The following is a 23,894-nucleotide window of genomic DNA, read 5'->3' on the forward strand; positions in this document are numbered from 1 at the left end:
TTAAAACACACTGCAGGTATTTGTTATTGGACAGAAGCTCATTGGAGCACATGGTTTGGAATCAGGACTCATTTCCTTGAGTTCAAATCTGACTTCAGACATTTACTTAGGAGCTGTGTGACCCCGGACTAGTCACTTAACCCCCCTTGACCCTGGTTCCTCATCTGTAAAATGACCTGGAGAAGGAAATAGGAGATTGTTTTAGTTTCCTAAGAAAACTCCAAAGGGATTCTGAAAGAGTTGGACACAATTAAAATGATTCAAACCAACCAAAGATGCTAGTTATAAAGTTTGTGGGACAAGTCCTCCAGGACCACTCTAGTCAAAAGAGTGGATCATATTAGATGATCCTTCCTCTCCAAGATTCTCTGGAATCCACTGTCCCATGGGTTGAAATTCATGAATTTAAAAACCACCTAAATCAAGTACAGTCAAACATTTGACAAAGCAAAAACAGTAAGCATTTTTTTAAGCAGTCACTAGTGGGGTTCAGCACTGGAGATTTGGGGATCCAAAAGAAAAACAACAGTAACAAGAGAAAATCAAGTTCCAATATTCTTTAAGATCCTTTAGTCTAATGAGGGAGACAACATGAAAACATTTATGTGTACGAATGTATCATAGCTTTTTAAACCTGGAAGGTAGCTTTAGTCCAATTTATTCATTTACAGCCTAGGTGTTAAACACTTGCATAGGATCTATGATATTCCTGAGCTGAGCCAGAAACAGATTAAAATGTAATTGGGAAATATTTAACAAAATAAATAAAATACAATAAAACATGGATGATGTTATTATATAGTTTTCTAGAGTCACCTCCCAGAATCTTTCCCTGTGGGTTAGTGGCCCCATTTCCAGTGTGGTTTGACACCAGGGCTTTGCAGAATAGGAAATAAACACCTGGAGAGATAATGTGACTCTTCCCAAGACCACAGGGCACTTAGCATCCTAAGGAAGCACCAGGACTTGGGTCTTACAATTATTAGTCTGCAAGTCTTTTGAGAGGCAGCATGATATTAGATGGATAGAGTAATAAACTGGAGACCAGGAGGACCTAGATTCAAGTCCCACATTAGACACTTTATAGCTTTTTGTCCCTGGGCACATCACTTAGTCCTTCTTATCTTCATTTTCTCTCATCTGTAAAATGGGGATAATAATTTCACCTACCTTTAAGAATTTTTTTTGAGGTTCAAATGAAATGCTTACATAAAGTATTTTGCAAATCTTAAATCTCAGTGGAAATATCAACTGATAGTATTTTTCCTTTGCCCCGTTTTTCCTATCTGAACTCAATTTATTCCAGAAGTTCAGCTAATGATGATTAATTGTTGCTATTCTCTCCCTAGAATAAGCAGCAAATGCACTTCTTTCTGTATTGCTGAATGTAACCAAATATGTGTCTTTCATTAGAGCTTCACTTTTAATCAGTTTAGATATTTAAAAAATTTTTTTCAGACAAGTTTGGTGTTTTTTCACTATACCATACATCTCTACACAATAGTATGGGTATTAAAATACAATTAAATTTACATTTATTTCAGATTAAATACCAATAAAATGATTAAAATATCATTTTAATATCCTGGTCTGTGAGGTTAATTTAGCAAACTGCCCTAGAGTTTATACAGAGGTGCAGGAAATCTCCAGATACCTATAGATGCACCTGAAATCCTAACATTTTCATAATGATATTAAATTAGCTAATCAAAAAACATTTTGATCTCCTATTAAATGTTATTTGTATCACATACTAGGCATTATCAGTTTTGCATAAAAGTATGAGGCATAATCCTCCCTTCAAGAAACTATATTTTGCACAAAAAAGTGACAGTATATTTCCTGGAATAATTACTGCTATTATATGTCCAAACAATAACAGAAACTTGTGTCCTGGCAGTAAGTAGATCTGGATTTTAGTCCTTGCTCAAATTAGTCATTTGATTTGTATGAGTCTCAGTATATATTATAAACTGAGATGAGATTTGACAAAACTGAAGGTAATTTCAAAATCAAAGATTCTAACTGGGAATGGGAATATGTGTACAAAGTATCTGTTGTGGGATTCTAGCACCACAGCCACAATGCCACGATAAAATTGTGTTTTGCTACCTTAGGAAGAGTCTAACCTAGGTAGACCTAGACAGTCATTCATGAGCTTCTAAAAACAACCAAGAGGACAAGTTGTCAAAATTGAATTACAATATGTTATGTCTCGGTGTAGAAATATACAGGCAGTAAGGTTTACAAATAGAGTATATCATTTTTTTCTCCTTTAGAAACTTCATGAATATTTAACTTCAGGGAATTATTTTGCAATAATACTTTGGGTAGACCAGTTGGAACCATATTATATAACTAGAATTTCTAAAAATGGAAATTTCTCCATTCTTTGTTATTTTTAGAGCCTAAAATGTTACGATAAGCTATTAGTCAACAATAATTACTAAATTTTAGCCTTTGTAATAAGAGGCTTTTGTAGTGGAAGTGATTGAATATACCTGGATCATTCTAGTCAGTGGCCTTCAGCATATTTATGAGTGAGCCAGGTAATTCAATTCCTCATTGATGGCGCTTTTATCTTTGTAGTATAAATGTGCTTGCTTACTTCCAATCCACTGTTCAGTTTCAAGGCTCTTAGCCAAGTGAATCCAAATGGAATATTCTTAGAATCTAGATGAAAGTTAAGAAATATGCTGATCCCATTTAATGAACAGTTAAGGATGAAAATGCCTTTCATTGCAAAAATTGGAGAATAGTACAGATTATTAGGTTAAGAGCATGTATGTGAATATGGAAGTTGATTTATCAATAGTTCTCTTGTTTTGAATCCTAACCTTTAGCCAATGAATCATCTCACTTGAATAATTTTCAGTCTCTAAAGGTTATAAAAGATATATTTCCTATACAAATTTTAGAAATGAACATAAAATGACTTTTGCAATGAAATAATAGGGAACACAATAGGAAAAAATGTTAAGGTTACATGAATGTTTAAGTAATTTGTAACTATGATGATTGGTATCCTGAGTGCCTGTTCAAAGAATGTCTTTGTTTTGGGTGGTGCTGATTAACAATTGTTAAAATAGTTTTTTTGTTAAAAAAAATAGAGAGAATAGGGGGTTATGGATAAAATAGAATTGAGAGGGAGATTTCTTAGATTCAATTTCTGGTTTTTTCCCCTGCATGGTCTTGGAAAAATAGCTATGTCTTAATCTACCAATCTTTAATGGTGCTAGTGGGTTATAGTTTGCCTCATGTTTTCAGTTTTTATTCAGTCTTAGAATTAATCCTCAGAAGAATGGAATAGAAAATTACTCTAATATCTTTTTGAGGAAACTTCATGAATGGTATAGTCCTTGGGTCAAGTCAGACAAACTGAATGACTGAATAATACCAGAACTAAGTAGAAGAAATGAATTAAATAATCATGATCCAGAAACCATAGTTTATTGAGCTTAAATATGCATATATGTATGTGTGTGTGAGTACATATATATTCACATCAGTCTCTGCATATTGTAATAATTTAGAATACCTTGGGGTTTATTGAGCTTAAATATGCATATATATGTGTGTATACATATATATTCATATCAGTTTCTGCATATTATAATAATTTAGAATACCTTGGAGTTTTCATTCATCTTCTTGAGCTTCAGATAATCCACTGTGAAGTCAGAAATTCATCACAAATAGACTTATATTGCAAAGAGATCAGTCTTCATAGATATTGAGTGTATTAGAGACTGGTAGCCATGTATTGGTCCCTTACCCTTTTGTACATATGAAAAACAATGCTCACAGTTATTCACTCACCATATATATCCTCTCTATTCCCTAGGCATAGCCTCTCTGTTCCCCAGTCATAAATTCAATAAAAATACAATGTATATAGATAGAGACTAAATGGGAAGAAAGCAGAACCTGAGGGCAGAATGGATGGAGATACTGAAACTATTGATAGTCAGCAATTTAATTGCATTATGCTATTTTCTGAGTTAGAAAACTATAGAGTTTCAACCAGTGATGACTTTCAACATTTAAATAATGTATGATAAAAAATTTTTTATTCTCCTGACTTTGTTTTGTAATTAAATTTTATTTTCAGCTGATTCCACAGGAACTCATTCTCTCTATACCACCTATAAAGATTATGAAGTAATGTTTCATGTGTCAACTATGCTACCCTATATGCCCAATAATAGGCAACAGGTATGTTTTCTTTTTTCTGATGTTCTCCTTTTTCTTTAATTAAATAAAAATGATGCTATGGTAGCCAACTTAGACTATAAATATTTGGATTAGTAGTGGTGTATTTGCTATTTAAGTAACACATCCATTATCATTTGAGAGCATTTTGATTAAAGTAATCTTACATAGGGGACTGCATTTGGTTGCAAGTCTTAGTTTACCAATGCCTGATCTAAGTGAACTTGTAACTCCCTGATGTAATTTTGTTGTATTGTGGATCCATGATTTCATTATAGTGCTATTCTTGACATATTTTCTCAGAAATCCTTCTTAGAGGACAGGATTGGGGAAATCATCTTCTTGGGGAGATTTTTTGTACAATTTATGCAATTGTACTACAGTGTTTTGCAAACATTAAAATGCTACAGAAAAGTCAGTTTTTATCATTATGATGATGAAGATTAGGATTGTTCATCTGAATTGCCACATTACTAGCCTTCCTCTTTGCCTCATAATACATTTTTTCAGTAATTGATCTTCTACTGTATCTTGGGCATATTTTACTCTTAATAGCATGGTTCATCCTCCTGAGGGTTACCAGAGAAATTTCCATTACCTTTGGAGTTATTCATATTTCTAATTTTTCTAAAATATTAGAGAAAATTAGATATAAACTTCTGTGACAACAAACATTTTGGGATCATTGAAAGCTCTGTCCACTTCCCTAAATGCAGTCTAGTGCTATCTTCTGCCTGCTACTTGGCTCAGTTCATCATCCATTTGAACTATCTGACTGTGATTTGAATGGTTACATGGTGCATATCTAGTCAATATCCTGTTTTCAGTCTACTTCATTTTTCTTTTATGTATGGTAAGTTTTATCTTCTCGTTGATGCAGACCTAATTCTGGGGGCTCTGTATTATTTTAGAGTTTAGTACATTGAATTCAGTGCCTTTGGTGAATAGCAGCTGCAGGAGCCGAATGCAGACCTAATCCGAAAGGGCATTAGAGATGATCAAATAAACCATGCTCTTGGCTAATATGATTCCAATGGAGAACCCTACAGTTTTCACATTATTTATTAACAAGGCGGTAAGAGTAGCTAGCATTTGTTCACATGAAAAATATACATACTTGTATAACTTATAAAATGTTTAAATACGTATCTGTGTGTCTATGTATATTCAAGTACTCTGCTTAGAGAAGAATCTAAAAGTTGAGAGCATAAGGACAGAATCATTGAATGACTTTGTGATGACAACAGTACTTTAATTTACTTATACATAGCCCTTGGGTTTACCTAAAGTGATGAACAATATTTTTGTCAAGTAAAATGCATATCATTTCTTATATGACTTATCTCATTCTAAGATCTTATGTAGGAAGGGAGATAATATGTGAATCAATTATAATGTAATAAAAGTGTTAAAAACTCTGCTCATTTCTTGACTCTTCCACTAACTTGTTGATATTGATTGTCAATCAGGGGTTCAAGTTGTAGCTTTTCAACCTTTGTTTCTAGATAGGTAAAATGGCAAAAATAACATTTTGTTTGTTTAGCTAAAAGGGTTATAAGGAACAAATGAAATAATGTATATAAAGTGTTTTGCATGTAAAACCTAGAATTCTCTCCTTCCTTAACTCTACTTAAGTATTTCTCTGACTTTAAGCATCAGTCTCTCTGAATTCTCCTGTTTTCCCTCTTTATTTTCTATTTAACTTGTATATAGCTTGTTTATACATTTTTTCATTTGAATTTTTCTCTCTCCAATTAGATTGTAAGCTCTTGCAGGGCAGGGACTGTCTTTTGCCTCTTTTTGTTCTTGTAGTGCATAGTTTATTAAATACAGTTAATGTTTAATGAATGTTTAATGATTGGCTGAATGTCCATCCTTGATCTCAACAAGGGCAACTAGTCTCACTTATCTTGAATTATTTGCTTTCCTCTTTGGCAAAAAAAGAAAAAAGAAATAAGAACCAATAAACTGCTTTTTCTCCATTGTCAATTATCATTGTTCCTTTCCCCCAATCCAATGTTCTGTTCCTTTAATCTTTTTTCTCTCCTAGCAAAAATGTAAAAACCCTTGTGTTGTCCTTAGTTTCCTCACCAGCCTCAGCTCCTTTAGCCTTCCTGATGCTTTATTTTTACAGGACAGCCATACTTTTATATTCATTCTCCTTGTTGCCTAACATTGCTTCTTTTTTTCTTTTTCAAATCTGAGTTCCCAGTGTGTCTATTCCAGTCTCTTCACACAAATTTTGAGTTGCTTCTTTGCAATTGTTTCTCTTTTTATCTTTAGAATTTCATTCTTGAGCATATTCTATACATCCTAGGAAGATTTATCTTGACCATTTTTGTCTGTGTGGTGCCACTTATTTTTATTCTGAGCCTTTTGAAGTCTCTTAATTGTTTTCCAAATAAATTGAGTATCATTATAGAAGTTAAATTGACCTTACTTTTTAAAATTGATAGTAGATTGAGATTTTTCTATTTAACATAGCTCTCTCCTATAAGCTCAGGAAATCTTTTCATCTTTTATTCACTATTTTTCATCTGTTACATTGCCCCTTTTCCATTTTGTTCAGACTTTCTACTTTCCCTTAATTTCTCTTTGGAGTGGTGGTAGTGTTCTTAGTGGTAAGAGCAAATGTGTGTGTGTGCTAAGTGACAGAATTCTTCTTATATCTCTCCAGTCAATATTGCCTTCTCTTTAAATTATCAGGTATTTACTTGTTTTTAACACACACATACACACACACACACACACACACACACACACACACACACATATATCCTAATAGAATTTAACTTGCTTTAGAGCAGGAACTGTTTGATTTTTGTCTTAGTAAGCTCATTTACTGATGTCTTTTACATAGTAGGTATTTAATAAACATTTTAATTTGAATTGAATTGCATCATGGACACCATCTTCTTTTGCCTTGACTATGACCAGACTGGTTTATTCAGTGCTTTGGTACAACCCTGACAAGCCTAAGACAAAACCACAAATAAAAGGAAGAGTTACAAATAAATAACATAGATATGAATAATATGGATGGCTACAAGGGTGTCAGCAGTGCCTGGAGATGACAAAGGCCATCTGTCCTTCCTCAGACTTTTATGAAGATCAGTATAAGACAGAAATAGAGAGATTTGCTCCCTAAGTGATATAGAAAATAGTTACTTTAGTTTTGTTATTTTATTTGAAAAATTTTACCCTATTCCTTACCTGTAGTGTGGAATATGGTGGAGTCATGTTCTTTCTTCATTTTTCTAATTCTCATTTTCATATAAGCCTATTTTCTTTTTCCCCAGTCTAGCACTGTTCTCTACTTGAAATATTGAAGGTGTAAATTTTACAAGATGAAGTTTAATAGAAATTAAGTAAACTTAACTGCCTAAATTGCTAAAATTATCATAAGTGAAACTGCCTATCATAAGTAGTCTGGATATATATATATATATATATATATATATATATATATATCTTTATAAGTATGTCTATGGTATATCCATATCAATATAAATGCTTATATAGATAGATATGGATAAATAAATAATGCTTCATGAGAAAAGAACTCTGCTATTTGGGTGGGGATTTTCAGTTGTCTCAACCCATACTTCTGGTGTCTTCCCTTTGAGGTTATCTACTACTTATACTCTATATATTTTGCATAATTTACAGTGTCTCTACCATTAGAATGGGGGACTTCATTGAGGTCAGGCACTGCTTATTTTTTTAATTTAACTTTTTTTGGTATCCATGTTCCTTAGAGTAGTAAAAGTGAGACTGGTGACTTAGTACAGCATCCCCCTCACTCAAATCCAGTTCACTTCTCTGATGTTATGGTCTTCGTCGAGAATAAAGGACAGATATTTCCTGATATTTAGTAAACATTTCATAAATACTTATTGACTGACTGATAAGGAATTTTAGTGGACTAAGCAGAATTAATATGTTAGTGAAATAAAAATAACTATTGAACATTTACTTTGTGTGCTGTGTTAAGAATACAAATAGAAAAGCAACAACCCTTGTTCCTAAGAAACTTGCATATCCAATACAGAAAGACAACACATATAGAAATGTATAGTTGCAAGTCAGATGGAAAGACTCAGAGCTCCTTAGCATGACAAAGCAATGCATCTTCTTAATTTCTATTGAATCAATGATGGATTTTTTAAAATCTGAGATATTATGCTATATTAATAAAAGAATATTAACCAGAATGAGAGAGGTTAAAGTATCTCTGGAGGACACTGGTCAAACCACTTCTGGAGTATTTTTTTTTGTGTTTTTTTTAAGTGTTACATTATACAAATGACTGGTATGAATTTGGAGGATAGAAATCAGTATTTGAGTTGGCATGCAACCATCCAATTTATTAAGATTGGCTGAAGGATCTAGGATTATATATAGAAGAGACTTGGGGAATTTTATATCAATATAAAGGGCTGTCATAGAGAAAAGGGATTGTCTCTAGTTGCCCATAAGGCAGAACAGTGAGTTGAGAAAGGCAGATTTGCACTGACATAGAATCTTTTTTGACTATTGGGATTGTTAAGGAGTTGAATGAGAGGATGGATGACTCATAAACAAAGTGCAGAGGATTTATGCTTCTGATGCTCATTTGCACTAGTGTGCTCTGAGGCCCCATTCAACTAAGTCTTTGAATCTAAAAGGAATGGCCTCTCTTTGACAATGACAACATTGGGAAAATAGTTGGAGGAAGTCTTGAACCAGAATCCACAAATTGAGCACACTTGAACCATCTCTCATCTCTTCCAGAAGAAAATAACATGTCATTTTTAATTGATACCAAGGATATCCCTTTAAATCTCAACTCTTGCTGTAAATACAGGACAAGAATTAATTTTAATTAAATAAAAGTCAAGCTAGACATTCTCTGCCAGCTGATCATTGTTTACTACAACAAAATCTTCACTATTATCAGTTTTATTTACCTTCATGGAATTACCTCCTAATTTTAAAATAAGTCACTTTTTTTAGGCTTGTGTCTTTTGCTTTTGTGCCTAGAATCAGGCCCCTTAGAACACACACATGCACACACCCACATAAAGATAAAAAAGAATGATATAGATTTTTCACCCTTACTAGCTTCAAAAAAATTTGGGGGGGGGACAGGTTTCCTTGCTTCCTGCAAAGCTTTTCTACTATAGGAGCTGACTGTTCCTAAAATTAGTCTGTATGTCACCATCTATTGGTGTCTGAATACTTTCTGTTTGGATTTGGGTAAATAACAATATTTTCTCTGAATCACCGTACTTTGTTCATGTTTCACAAGTAAAACTTGTCTGAAATATAGTTGGATAGATTGTGAACAGTCACAGAGTATTGAAGCTAGAAGTGATCTTTGAGAAGAGGAACCTGAGTCTCAGGGAGACTGAGATGACTAGATTCTACGACTGGCATGTCCTTGTAACAGCACTTGAATCCATATCCTCTAATTCCAATGCCAGCGTTCTTTTTCCAACATCCCAGCAACCTCTCTGTCACATACAGTTTATGTGCACAGACAGTGCTTTTTATCTACTCTCTCAAAGAAATTGTTGCAGACGGTTACTTAGCTGTCAGAAAGTACATGAAGGATTAATTCTTTATAGTTTTCCTGAGTGCCTATTGATATAGATAACCACATTTCTCCCTCTATTTTCTCTTGAACAGGGCAAAATATCTGACTCTTCTTTGGTCAACATACTAGTTTGTTTTTGTTTTTTGTTTTTGCTTGTTTGGTTTTTTCTCTTTATTTTCTCCAGTTTCATAAAAACATATTTTCAACATTCATCCTTTTTTCAAGCTTTTGAGTTCCAGGCTTTTCTACCTCCCTCCCTTCCCTCCCCCTCCCCATGGCAACAGTCTGATAAAGGTTGAACACAACATGCTTCTTCTGACAAAGCTATTTGCTTTCATTTGAAAAGCCCAAGGGTCCCGGCAGGTACTCCATGCTTGATACAATCTTGAAAACATCAAGGAGGATTCAAGTTGCCTTCTTCATGTCATCATTCATCCAAAGTACTGGTTACCCTGTATACAGCATGTGGGAAACATACACAGTTCCTTGCTAATCCCTATGAGAGCTTTAGATATATACCTTTCCTTTATGAATTAGCTCGCTCTCTTCTTTAGAAATTCCTTGTGCCTATAGTTAGTTAAGGTAGAACCTCTTCAAGACATCTTTTGTCCCATTTTACAAAGGAAAATAATGTACTTGGAGAGAGAAATATGGATTCAGTGTGTTGTCAAGGTAACCAGTCTTACTGTTTCCTCTACCTTGCAATTTAAATACCCCTGTGGAGTAGGACAGAGTTGGGCACAAGAGCTACCTTAACAAGGAAGAGTAATTGGATAGGAATAGCAGTAATGCATAGCCTAATGAGTTGGTTTCCCCGCTATCTTTGTTTAATTGAAAGGGCTGCCAGATGTGGAACAGCAACACAAACGAGAGTGTGTAAGGTAGAACCCTACAATTTGCTTCTTGGCCCTGACAGCTATGATCTCATTTTTTTTTTTCCCTCTTCAGATTGATAATTCATTTGTGTTAAATTTACTGAATGGAGGACAGGATGAGTGGCTATAGGGATTGACTTTGGATTGAAAAATATCTAGTAAGAGTATGTTTAAGGGTCTGATTTATGTTGTTGTGAAGCCATTCATTTATCATACCAGGAGCTTAGATTTTCTTGTCCACTTAAGGATGTCTGGATAATTTAGCTGATTTGGCAAGGGTAGGTGGGTGCTGAAAAGTTTTGTTTACTTATATGTGTATGTTTTAGTGGAATAATTATTTTTGTCTTTTAAAGATTATCTGACAGTATCCTAAATTAATTTATTCTGCAAGGCATGGAATCTGATTAGATACAAAGCTTAATATGAATTTTAAAGACCACATACTAGCCAAATTTGTAGGTAGAGATTTAAGGCTGCCTTCCTTATGAGTTCTATTAACTTTTTGGATCTGTGTTTATGACCTCTGCTTTAAAAATTTCAAACCCTCAAACATTGAAGTCACTTTACCATGTTCACTGTCTTAACTGTGATGAATTCTATGACAATTTTGTTTTTTTAAGTATTTGTAACTGAGTTTTCTAGAAGTCTGATGAAAGAATAGTTTTCTTTTAATTACAAGAACAAAATAAATCATTTTAGAAAATTATTGTTATACACTTGGCAAATAAAAACGCATTCAACAAATATTGTAACTATGTTCTTGGGTTGCCGCTATGCTAGATGCTGATAATAAAAAAGGCAAAAATTAATCAAATCCCTGGCATCAAGAAGCTTGCATTCTATTAGGGAGAAACAGTATGATGCAAATTAATATATACAAAAGAATTTCTAGTGGAATCAATATTGACTACATGCTAGAAGTGGCCCTTGAACTGATCCTTGGAAAAAACTTAGAATTCTATGCGGTATCTATAAGGAGAGAAAGTGCATTCCAGATATGAGGGTAAAGCCCATGCAAAGGTATTGAGACTGTGGGAGGGAGTGTCATAAACGCATGACATTTGACCCATTTTGGCAGAAATGCAGTTCATGCAGGAAAATAAAATGCAATGAACTTGGGTAAGCCAACTGTGAAGGGCTTTAAATACCAAAAAGAAATCTGTGTAGTTTATCCAAGAGAAGATTAAAAATATGATTTTTTTGAGCAAGAGAATGGCAGTCATACTTGAAGAGTATCAGTTCCACAGCTATATGGAAGATAGATTGGAGAGGGCAAAGCCTGGAGATAGGGAGATCAATCAGGAGGCTCTTGTAATCTCCTAGGGAAAGGGGTTAATGACCTAAACTAAGATGGTGACATCTTGAGAAAAGGAAAGACTACAGATGTAAAAGATGCTGATTTTTCTATGTTGAAGTCTCTGGGAAGACTTGGAGCCTAGATATGGGAGGTAAGGAGAGTGAAGAGAAGAAAGTAAATCCTGGGATGAAAGATTAGTCTCTTTGTCTATTAGTCATTTTAGTTCTAATGAGTTTATTTTAAATAATGGAACAGAGGATGAGAGGAATTTAAATTTGCAAGGGAGAAAATAGTTGAAATGCAAATATTAGATAGATAAGTAAATATTATATATAAAAATGAAAATTCATATCATTTTTTACCTTCTAGTAACAAATTTTAATCCTAATTTTACAAGTATTTGTTAAGTGCTTACATAGGTAAGATTGTGTGCCAAAAGCTATGAGATATTAAGGCAAAACAAAATATTATTCCTTTGCTCAAGGGGCTCACCTTATACATAAGGTATATAAAACATGAGAAGAAACTGAATGGAACACCAAGGAGGGATAGATTACCTATTAGGCTGAACTCAAAAGTCAGAGGTATGAATTTGTCAGCTCCTTTCCATAGATCCTCTGGTTTCCACTCAAATGTCCTAATGTAATGCCAAGCTTGTGGCAATTAACTCCTAAATAATAGTTCTATTTTCTGAATAACATTTTTGAAATCGACTTCAATGAACTGTGCAATTTTTAAAAGAATGCATGAAGAAATCTTTCCATTCATAATTTGCTTTTCTTTGTGTGTCTATTTCTTATGTATAGCTCCTAAGGAAAAGGCACATAGGAAATGACATCGTTACCATTGTCTTCCAAGAGCCTGGAGCACTTCCTTTTACTCCAAAAAATATCCGATCTCAGTTTCAGCACGTCTTTGTTATTGTCAAGGTGCACAATCCTTGCACTGAAAATGTGTGCTATAGGTGAGTCAATATGCCCTAATCTATTTGGGGAGTTTGATTCGGTGTTTGCATCTTTCACCATCTGTTCCCTTTACTCCTTCAGAGTCATACTTGGTTCCTATTTATCAATTTCTTTTTGTCATTTTTTGACCACTTAACAAAATGAGATATTTTAAAATGAACACATTGCACTCTGAATCAAGTAATTTCCTCACATTACACACATGCCTCTTCTTTTTAACCTTTCATAATTGTACCTCTTGCTACTTCTTTTCTTCCAACTTTTAGCCCTTTCAAATAAGCAATAGGACCATTAGTTAGGATAAGCAACTATACTGGAGTGATCAAACATTACTCTGACATAAGTCCTAGGATGTGGGAAGCAACTCATATTTCTTGAAAGCTCCTGTGTGATAGCTTGACACTCACTTGGAAGAGTCATCAAATTAAAGACCAGGATGCTTTTTCAGAGCCACAGGCAAGATTTTATTTGGTATAGCCCTGAGCAAAATTCATTCTTACTCAGCCTTTCATCAAAAATGAATGATAAAATCCTGGAGCATGCATTTTATTTCCTAAACAAGAACTCAAATCCAAAATAGCCAGAACAACTCCCAAATTGTATGTAGGAAAAAATAGAGAATCTACCTAACAAGCATTCATATCAGTTACTTCTGAAACTAACACAACTTTGCTCCTGTCATTCAAAAAATCAATAGTTTTCTTTGAAAATCAGTAGTTCTTTCAATCCCCAACTTTGTTATGAGACCATATTTTCAAAGTTCTTTGAGCAGACAGTGTGATGGAGCATAATTATAACCAAGAGATAATTCATAAAGAGAATCACACATATCAAGTTAAAAGTTACTCAAATGTTTTTCATTCCACTACCACCTATCATCTCCCTCTGTCAAAACCAAACACCTCTTTCATTATTTCCATGATGATGAAAATGGTAGAAGAAATAATTTGGGGTTTGTTTCTGTGTTTTTCCCAGAGAAATGAGTTGGTAACAGGAAGAGAGACAAGCTGGAAAGAATTGTTCAGTCCACAAACATTTGATAGATACCAGCTATGCTAAGTTCTGGAGAGACAGAAAGGAAAGACAGTTCCAGCTCTTAGTGGAGGGGGGAACAATAGGAAGTTTGTCTATGTGTTTATATGAGGATGATAATAAACAGAGAGTATTAACATGAAAGGAAATTTGGAAAGGGTTCTTGAGAGTGAGATTTTGACTGAAATTTGAAGGAAGTTACAAGGCAGAAAAATTGAAGGAGAGAATTACAAGAATGGGGGGCAACCCATAAAAATGCCTACAATAAAGAAATGAATCTCTTTTTTTTTTGAGGGATAGCAAGAAACCCGTGTCACAGGAACTCAGAGTATCTGGCCTTGAGTAAAATATAAGAAGACTGAAAAGAGAGGAGGGAGGAGGGAGGAGGGATGAAAGGGTTAAAAAGGGCTTTGAACACCAGAAAATTTTTATATTTGCATCCTGGAGGCAATAGAGACATTGAGTGACATGGTGAGACCTATACTTATAGGAAGAAAAGTAGAGAATGGACTTTAGCAGAGAGACAAAAGGCTCTAAATTATAAGTATACAATATTTGTTAAATGTTATTTGGACAAAACAGATACTATTACCTGCTATTCCAAAACTTGAAAAACTTCTCATTAGCTACACAATAAAGTCAGAACACCTCACTGTGACCCCTGAAGACCTTCTACAGTTGACTACAAAGCATTCTTTCTGTCTTATGTCATTTCGTTGTATGAACCTCTCTGCTCAAATGTCGCATGGTTACCTCCCTGTATTTGTTCATTGCCATTCCCTCCCCTGCATTTAAAACTTTTATAATCCTTCCTTTTTCCCCCCAAATCTAATTCAAATACTATGTGACAGTTTCTTATGTCTTCCAACAGACTTAATCTCACTGCATTGTCTTAATATTAAGTTGAATCATTGTTAAGACACATTATGTTGTTTCTTACATTGTAGTCATTTGTTTCCTTTCTGTTCGCCCAGCTCAATTAGATTTTAAGTTCTTTGGTTGCAAGAGACTACTCAACTCACCTTTGTAACTCATGTGCTTTGGTAGCATCAATAAACATTTGTGAGGAATAGATTTTGGTAATAAAGCATTTTACATGTAAACTGGGTATTTTATATGGTAGATTATTAAATTATACAAGTAGATTAATACAGTCCCATCCATTATCTAAGAGTCAATTGTGTTGTTAAAACTTTTCTCTGTAAAAGTTGCCTTCAGCTTCTTCCAAATTTGAAGACTGTAGTACTCTTACCTACTGAAATTTTGTTTTATTGTTAATATTTCTTCTTGCCAGTTTATGAGTATAAATGGCAAAACATATAGTTTTAGTTGACTTTTCTGTACTACTGAGAAATTTCCTTAAAATAGGCCAAATGGATGGTAGAGACCTTTGATGATAGAATCTGGGCTTGCACAACCCAAGTTATAGGTATCTACCCCAGCTTATCATCCAGCTACTTGAAATGAGCCAAGCTTTTTCAGGTCCTCCTTAGGGGCCTTCATTGATCAACAGATATGTTTCTTGTTAATTGTCTCCTAAAGCCCACACTTGAATTCCCAATCCCAATCAACCAGTGTACTCACAACCTTTCTCCTTGACTCTAGGCTTTATCCCACAGTTGACAACCAGGCTTGGAATGGAGGGAACACTGAGAAGAATAACCTTCCTGTTTTGAGTCACTAGTAAAGTAATCTGCTAGTAGCCTGGTTATTTTACTTAGTTTTGGTAAAGAACTTACTTAGCACCAAAAAAATTTGGTATGTCAAGAAGTTAGTAGAGCAAGAGCTTGAGACTTAAATGGGCTAATTTGAAAATGAGTCTGTGGTATGCTTTGATTCATCAATTTGTTTTCTTTTCATTTTTCTCTGTCCTACAGTGTTGGTGTTTCAAGATCAAAAGATGTACCACCATTTGGTCCACCAATTCCCAAAGGCGTAACTTTTCCAAAATCAGCAGTTTTTAGGGACTTCCTATTAGCCAAAGTGATCAATGCTGAAAATTCAGCCCACAAGTCAGAAAAGTTTCGAGCTATGGCCACCCGAACAAGACAGGAATACTTGAAAGATTTGGCAGAAAACTTTGTAACTACAGCTACAGTGGATACCTCCGTCAAATTCAGTTTCATCACATTAGGTGCAAAGAAAAAGGAGAAAGTAAAACCAAGGAAAGATGCTCATTTGTACAGTGCTGGGGCTATCATGTGGAATGTCATAGCCCGAGACTTTGGCCGGTCTGCAGACATTGAATGTCTCCTAGGAATCTCCATTGAATTTATCATGTTAATTGAAAAGGAATCCAAGAACGTTGTATTTAACTGTTCCTGCAGAGATGTTATTGGATGGACATCTGGATTAATGAGCATCAAAGTGTTTTATGAAAGAGGAGAATGTATTCTTCTGTCTACAGCAGATAATTGTACTGATGAGATAAGGGAAATTGTTCAGAGATTAGGAGTAAGTACACATCAGGATGTGGTAGGCTTTTTTTCATCTTTTTTCCTTCAATATCAGAATCAGTCTTGGCCAATCAGGTAATTCTCCTCTGAGTAAATTATTTTTAGAAAGTAGTAGTTACCATTTCTTGTAGAAGCAAAGCTGTCAGACTTTGTACCATTTTGAGCAATTGCTGAGTAAATAAAGGTGAGGAGGAGCACAGCCCATAGACTGATTGGAGAAGACAGTTTTCTTGGTTCAGAATGATTCGGCACGAACAACTACCTTCAGTAATTTCTCATGAAAATTGTTATTTCTTTGACTGTCAGAGAAGTATCTGAAAAGAAAACAACACACACACACACACACACACACACACACACGCATTCAGATCTATTAGCCTCACCTGCAATTAGTATAGTCTTGAGGCAAGGCAGTTCTGCAGGGGAGTTGTGTGTGCCCTCACCTTGAGAGGGTTCTGACCCCATGACAATTTTGGATGTTCACTAGTTGAGTGGCAAGAAGAGTATCCCAGGGTATGGCAGAAGTATCAGTCAACCCTTTGATGCTAATTTCACTTGGCCCCAAGGCTATAAATGGAAGGAGGGTACTAGTGCCAGCTCAATTTGTATTTAACTCTGGTCTTTTCCCTAGTATTTCAGTTAGCATTTGCCTAGTAAAGTTTTTGTGGAACTCAAGAATTTATAAGTTTCTGGATTTACATTAATGTGGGAAAGAATGAAATGTTCAGATCTGTCTTCCAACTTCAGCCATTGGGGGATCAATATTGTTTAATCACCACTCATTCATTCATTCATTCATTCACTGTGTTTCCTTATAGCCTTGTTTCAAGTCTAGTGAGATTTCCTACCATGCTGCCCAAGACTATCATTTTTGTGACTTATAAAATTTTTTCTTCATGCTTTAGCTTTGGGCTTCACCTGCCGATTATCTCCAGAAAGAACCCCTTCCCCATTTCTTATCTGTCTCAGAATACTAAGAGCAATCCTTAAAAGCCACCAGATTCAGCTCTTACTAGAACATTGTCTCTGTGTGAATAAGGGGACAGAATCAAATTAGACAAAGATAATTTCAGATAGTCATGGTGTTTATTTTGAAATAGTAATGATAATTCTTAGTTTATTGAGCAAATTTCTTGCTTTTGTTTTTTATCCAGAAAATGAACAGAAGATGAAATTGTCATATTTCCTTTGCAGTAGTAATCACTGTAAAACTATTTATTGAACAACTTTTCTTTTAAAGAACTCAAAATTTTCTTTCACTTTTTCCCCACTTCATCTCTCTCTATATATAGATCGACCATAAATTTTTTTTCCAGAAAATTCCAAGTCTCCTGCTCCAGCCAAAGGATTTAATTCTTTGGTTGTTTCAGGTTTTGAAGTATCTAGAGAGTAAATGGCACAACGTGGTACTTCATGAGAGCATAGAGGGAAGGGAGTGAAGACTAGCTGCTATATTGAAGGAACTCGAAGCAACTCATCAATCTCTTTGAGAAATTGATGACTGGTGTTTTGGGGGACTCAGTATATCCCTATACTCCATATGGGAGTTATCTCTAGGCTAAGTTAAATACCACTAAAGGAAATTTGTGAATTTTGTGAACTCCTAAACATCCCATTTGTCAGGAGAGGGATCCTAGGAGGTGCATTATGTTCCAAAATATTCTAATTGTATCTTTGAACCTAGAAGGGACTGTCCTCTTCTTCCTTTGCTCCATATTCCATGTATCTCTGGCAGGACTTCAGACCAACCCCGGTATAGAATTGCATTCTATGAGAGGTCCAGGAGATCTTAAATAATTTCATCTTGTGTCCAAATGTGTGATATTTCCTTCCTTAATTATAGTCACTTAGATATTCTTTTACCCTGGATGACCTTTCCTTGTTCAAGTCATTCATCCCCAGTTGTTTTAGTTGTCCTTCTAGAGTAGCCAAGAACAAATAATTTTATTCTCTTTTTATTCAATGAGATGGGCACTAAAGGAGAAATTAAGCAATCTAGATCCTGATTGGATCTCTGCCACTTAATGAGGGAATGCACACCTAACTTTTTGGAGACTGCTTCCTCTGTTGTAAAATGAAAGAATTGGACAACATTATTTCTAAGATCCTGGCAGGCCTAAGTTTTTATTTTTGTTTTGTTCTTGATCAAAAGATTGATATTTGGAAGAAACTATATAAAATATATTTACACTGGTCATATTGCAGATGAAAAAAACCAAGTGTGAAATGGTGAAATAATTTCCTAAAGGACACAGAAGTAGTAAGCAATAGATCTAGATTTTGAGCCTAAGTTCTCATAATACAGATCCAAAATACCCCAGCAAAATGAGAAATCCAAGAGTATAGGACTCTCAATACCACAATCCCATAGTTTGAAAACAATGTGCAGTTATGAAATTACAATATAATTTTAATGTGATCTTTCTTACTTCCTCATGGTAATAGGGCATTTATTCACACGTCTGACCCAAATACCTAAGATGATAGATGAATTTACTACTGCTTTTAGGATAATCAAGGAAATCTGTTTAGTGAGTTCCAGAGATTAGGTGGAGCCAAATTAGAAAAATAATAAGAAGAAAACTTTGAGATCTTTTTGAGAAAGAATAAGGGGATTGTCTGAAAATCATGCCAATTCCAGAGACCTGTTATAACTGTGTCTCCCCACAGAAAGTAATTAAAAAATAGTCTCAGAGACTATTTTGACTACATCAATACATATTCCTCCCTCATAAATTCAACTACCTTACGTATGTTTATATCCAACAGATCTATTTTTATCTCATTTACTAGATTTAATGTATTATTAATCATTAAGTGACAATAATTTTAAAAGGTCTTAGAAAAGCATTCCTGTAAATCAATAAGTTGAAGTAGATGTTCTAAAGACTCATTGTTATTTCATGTGCTAGTCATAAACAAAGTTACCCATCTGCTTTGAGGCTTTCTGTTACTGTACTACATTTTTTACCTATTTAAAATATTCTGGTTGGGATCTTAAGAAGACATAGATTAATAATAGCAGCAAAAGTGAATTCATTGTTACTATTTCTCTTTATTGGTTTTTATTTGAGAAATAGTTTTAAAACCCTATAGGTATAAACTATTTCATGTCTAATTCCCATCCCAGAGTCATATGTAGCATTTTTATTATAATAGACAAAGCTCCAAACAGTTTTGGGGAGAAGGGAGTGTATAATTGTTTCTTTTTCACTTTTTCTTTTCTCTTTTCCCTTCTTCCTTTTTTCCCTTTATCCTTTTCCCTTCCTCCTTTTTTCTATTGGTCACAAAGACATTTTGGCTTTGAAAGAACTATTTCAGCCTCAGTGCATAGAAATCCTTTTGTCTAAAATCCTTAAAATATGAAGTAAATGACTGCTGTCCTGGATGGAATCTATCTTATGTCTAAATTGCACATTCTTGCAAGCAGTCATCTCTTACACTCACAATCAAAGGGTTGCAAAATAACACATATGCTACTTGTCCCTTGGACCTCATTTCATAGTTTTCTGGATTTTCTTCTTTGCTTGTGAGAGAGAATTGCTATTTGGGAGCACAGTAGATTAAAGCTTATGCTACCAGCTTTTTATAATATCTATTGTACCAGGGGGAACCTGAAAATTTACATAAAAATTTAAATTATGAATGTAGGTAATGAAAACTTGGGACAATGGTATCTGAGGTTTACATAGTTCTTTACTATTTTGCAATGAGGTCTCCCCAACAGTCCTGTAAAGTAGGGAGGTCAGGTGATAACTCCATTTTATATAGGACACATTAGACTCATAGATGCCCAGGATCTTGCCCAGGGTCATGCAACTATTAGGCTGGCAGAACATTATCTGGTCCTAATTCTTTTGGTTCCAAATCAAGCGATCTTTGCTACTTATGGTAACTATAAATAAAGAAAAGAAGATGTGAAACTTCAGGGACATTGTGGAGAACCAAAATAGAAGAACTTGATAACCAACATGAAATCAAGAGAAGGGTTGAGATTTGAATTTGTAGATCCAGTAAGAGTGATAAAACTGTGGAATCTGGAAATGGATGTTTCATTGGCACAGAAACCAAAGCACCTAATTTTTTTTCATTAAAGATTGAATCATTTATACAATAATTGAGTCGAAACCTCCTGCAGGCAGATGGAACTTTGGGATGCAGAAAACAGCAGGGCTAATAGAATCTTTTCAAAAGTCATCTAGCTAGGCTATCTGTTTATCTGTATGACTGTCTGTCTAGCAATTTTTCATCTATCTAATAAGATGGTTGAGATGCCCTGAGGGACAGCAGTAGTAAAATGGATAGAGGGCCAGTCCTAGAATCAGGAACCATACATCTTTCTGTGTTCAAATCTGCCCTCAGAAACTTATTAGCTGTGTAACCTTGATCAATTCATGCAACCCCATTTAACTCCATTTCCTCATCTATAAAATGAGTTGGAGAAGGAAATGACAAAGTACCTTTACAAAGAAAATTCCAAGTGGTGTGCCAAAGAGTTAGACATGACTGAAAACAATTGAATAGAAACAATAGAGATTAAAGAATAAATGGAAGACATTCAAAGGGGCTAGGATGAGTCTTTGCAAATGACAAGAATCAGTAGATGAGAGGAACAAAAAGGGCAAAGAAAAGAGTTTTCAGAAACCATAAAGAATGAGAACTCTGTATAATTAAAAATGAAAGTTTTTTAACCATGATAGTGATATTCAGTAAAGCTGACTGATCAAGAAGCTACATAGTTAAAATTTGTCTTTGTGCATCAGTATTTTGATCTGTGACTCCCCTAAAATACCATTGTCAAGAATTTTCCACATAGATAATGAGACTTCTATAGCCTCAGCATTATCACTCATATAAGGGCTTCACCAACTTGTAATTCTGGATGTGTTGTCACAGATGCACTTGGCCTCAATGCAAATTTTTCATTTTATGGATCTCTAAAAGATTTTGTGATTGACCTCTTCTGGGTGCTCTTTGAGAATATTTCTTTTGAACTTAGACTTGGCATCCTTACATATTTTTAAAGGAGGACATATCACCATTATAATTGCAATTGGTGGGGAAGGAACAAAATGGAAGAATGTGCTTGAAGTGCAGAATTTGTTCTCCTTTTGTCATGAGAGCACTACAGATATCTTTTATGTTAGTTCAGTTTAAAGATAGGAATTCTCAACCATTTAAAATTCAATCACTAAGTAGGGGTAGCAGTTCCTCTTCAGAGTTCTTTAGTGCTCAAGCTCTTATACTTCTAGGTGTTAGTAGGTGACTCATAATGTATAGAGGAGTGGTAACTATAGTAACAGCAAACACAATGGTGATACATGGCATCCCTTTTGCACAGCTGTTTATAAAGATGTAGCTTTTAATAAAATAACTCTATAGGTATTCAGAGCATGCTTCATGGAGATGTACTGCTTATTAACTGAAACTTCATTCACTGGTTCAGACCTGGGGATAATTGTGCATGATGTTTTCTAGCTTTGTGCTTCTCACTGATACTTTAATGGCATTGTTATCATCCAAGAATTACTTAATGAGCAACATTTTCTCAATACTCTTGGATAGTAAATGAGAGATGGAAAAAACTAAATCTACTTGTCATAAACAGAATAGAGGAGAGTGATAGAAATCTCTGCAAAGCTAAAATCAAATGAGTGGAATTTGTCAGAATTTACATTAATTGGATTGGTTTGTTAGTTTTTCAGTTCTCTTAATGAAACTTGAGAATGAGCCTTTAGATTAAACTGTATTTTGTAATATTGAGAACTTTGACATTCTTGAACTTTGGAAAAGAAAGAAAATGAGGAAGGGAGGATACAGATCTTTTTTCCCTTTCTAGTAGGAAAAACTCTGGATCCAGAATTAGTCTCTTTTCTTAAGGATCTTTTCTAAGTTTTATTGGAAAGGGGGAAAGGTGAAGAGAAGTATGTTTGTATAGATGCATGGTCCATGGAGACCCCCTTTGTAGGTAGATTGACAAAAATAAATTCTAACAGCCTATCATAAATTCTACCAGCCTTTCCCACACTAACCAGCATGATGGTAATCAACTAAACTATGTCATTCAGCAAGTGTAAATTATAGAAAAAGAGGAAGCAAGATGGGTGAGATGAACAATTTTTATTTTAAAAATATCTAACTACCTGGTGTGGGTACTAAATAGAGCATTAAAAAAGCTATGTGAAAATATTGCCCATTTTTGGTCAGCATTTACTGAGTAATAGAGAATAGAAGTAATATAGAATAGAAGAAATGTTCTATTTTTTCCCATTTTGTTGGTACTTTGGTAATAGAGAATTTTATTTTGGAAAGCCCAGTAAAATCATAAAAAAAAGAGTTGAAAGGGGGGTCAGAGGTGGTCTATTTTTACCCATACGTGTATAGGAAATCACCTAATGGTCCTGGAGTCTTTACTTAGAGACATCCATAGGATGGGAGGAAGATCTTCTACCTTTCCAGACAGCCTGTCCTACTTTTGGGTAGTTTCCGCTAAGAAATCTCCACCCCCCCCCTTTATATCATGCCTAAATTTACTTCTTTATAAAACCTTACATGTCTGTAAAACTGATATAAAAAAAGGAAGGGTGAGAATTGTCTTGTTAATACATTGTAAAGTATTTTCAAGTTTTGAGTTAATGAATTCTAAGCAAACAGCTTCTCTGGGTTAGAAAAGAAACAAATTATTGATATGCTTTGACTTCTTTTTTTGTTTATTTGATGCTCCAATTACTGTAAATTAATACAACTGTCTTCCTCTTAAAAGTTGCAGAGAGGAAAAAGCTAACACTCTCCTCTAGAAAAGGGAGAAGAAACATTAGATTTTTAGATAACTGAAAAATTCATATTATTTTAATTTTCAGAGGAAAATCTTTGTCATCCATAAATACCTAAGCATTGATGACCCTTTATAAATATGTGATGGACATCACAATAAACAGCTCTAAAAATGAGTTTCTCCATAAGGTCGAGGGAGGGAGGGTTGTAGTTTTTTATTTTGCTTTTTTAACCAATTTCATACTCCTTTAGCTAGTGACCCGGGGATGTGAAACTGTGGAAATGACATTGCGGAGGAATGGACTGGGCCAACTTGGCTTCCACGTCAACTTTGAGGGAATTGTAGCAGATGTGGAACCCTTTGGCTTTGCCTGGAAGGCCGGCCTACGCCAAGGCAGCCGCCTGGTTGAGATCTGCAAAGTAGCTGTAGCCACCTTGACTCATGAGCAGATGATCGATCTGTTACGAACTTCTGTGACAGTCAAGGTAGTCATCATTCAGCCTCATGAAGATGGATCTCCCCGAAGGTAAGGGTTCAAGAGTCCAGGGATGACACCCATGGGCATTAATTGTTTAATTCTTTTGCTGCTTGTTACATAGTAACCCTTTATCATATTAATCAAGGTCTTCAAGAAATGTCATGTCTCCTTAATATTAATTGGACTGTGGGCACTACAGCAATTTAGGTTTAATTTCATTAGAATA

The 23,894-nt window shown here is 34.7% G+C and overlaps 1 protein-coding gene across 10 annotated transcripts in view; it reads left to right on the forward strand.

Annotated features, from left to right (window-relative positions):
- Positions 1–23,894, forward strand: part of SIPA1L2 (signal induced proliferation associated 1 like 2) — a 253,060-nt gene that overhangs the window by 165,784 nt on the left and 63,382 nt on the right. For all 10 annotated transcript variants that reach the window (XM_074223003.1, XM_074223001.1, XM_074223000.1 and 7 more), the window contains 4 exons: positions 4,112–4,215; positions 12,769–12,926; positions 15,837–16,413; positions 23,442–23,716. In XM_074223003.1, the coding sequence (XP_074079104.1) occupies positions 4,112–4,215; positions 12,769–12,926; positions 15,837–16,413; positions 23,442–23,716 (1,114 nt within the window). The remainder of the gene's footprint in view (positions 1–4,111; positions 4,216–12,768; positions 12,927–15,836; positions 16,414–23,441; positions 23,717–23,894) is intronic.

Source organism: Macrotis lagotis, chromosome 2, assembly GCF_037893015.1.
Source record: "Macrotis lagotis isolate mMagLag1 chromosome 2, bilby.v1.9.chrom.fasta, whole genome shotgun sequence".
In the NCBI taxonomy this organism is placed as follows: Eukaryota; Metazoa; Chordata; class Mammalia; order Peramelemorphia; family Peramelidae; genus Macrotis; species Macrotis lagotis.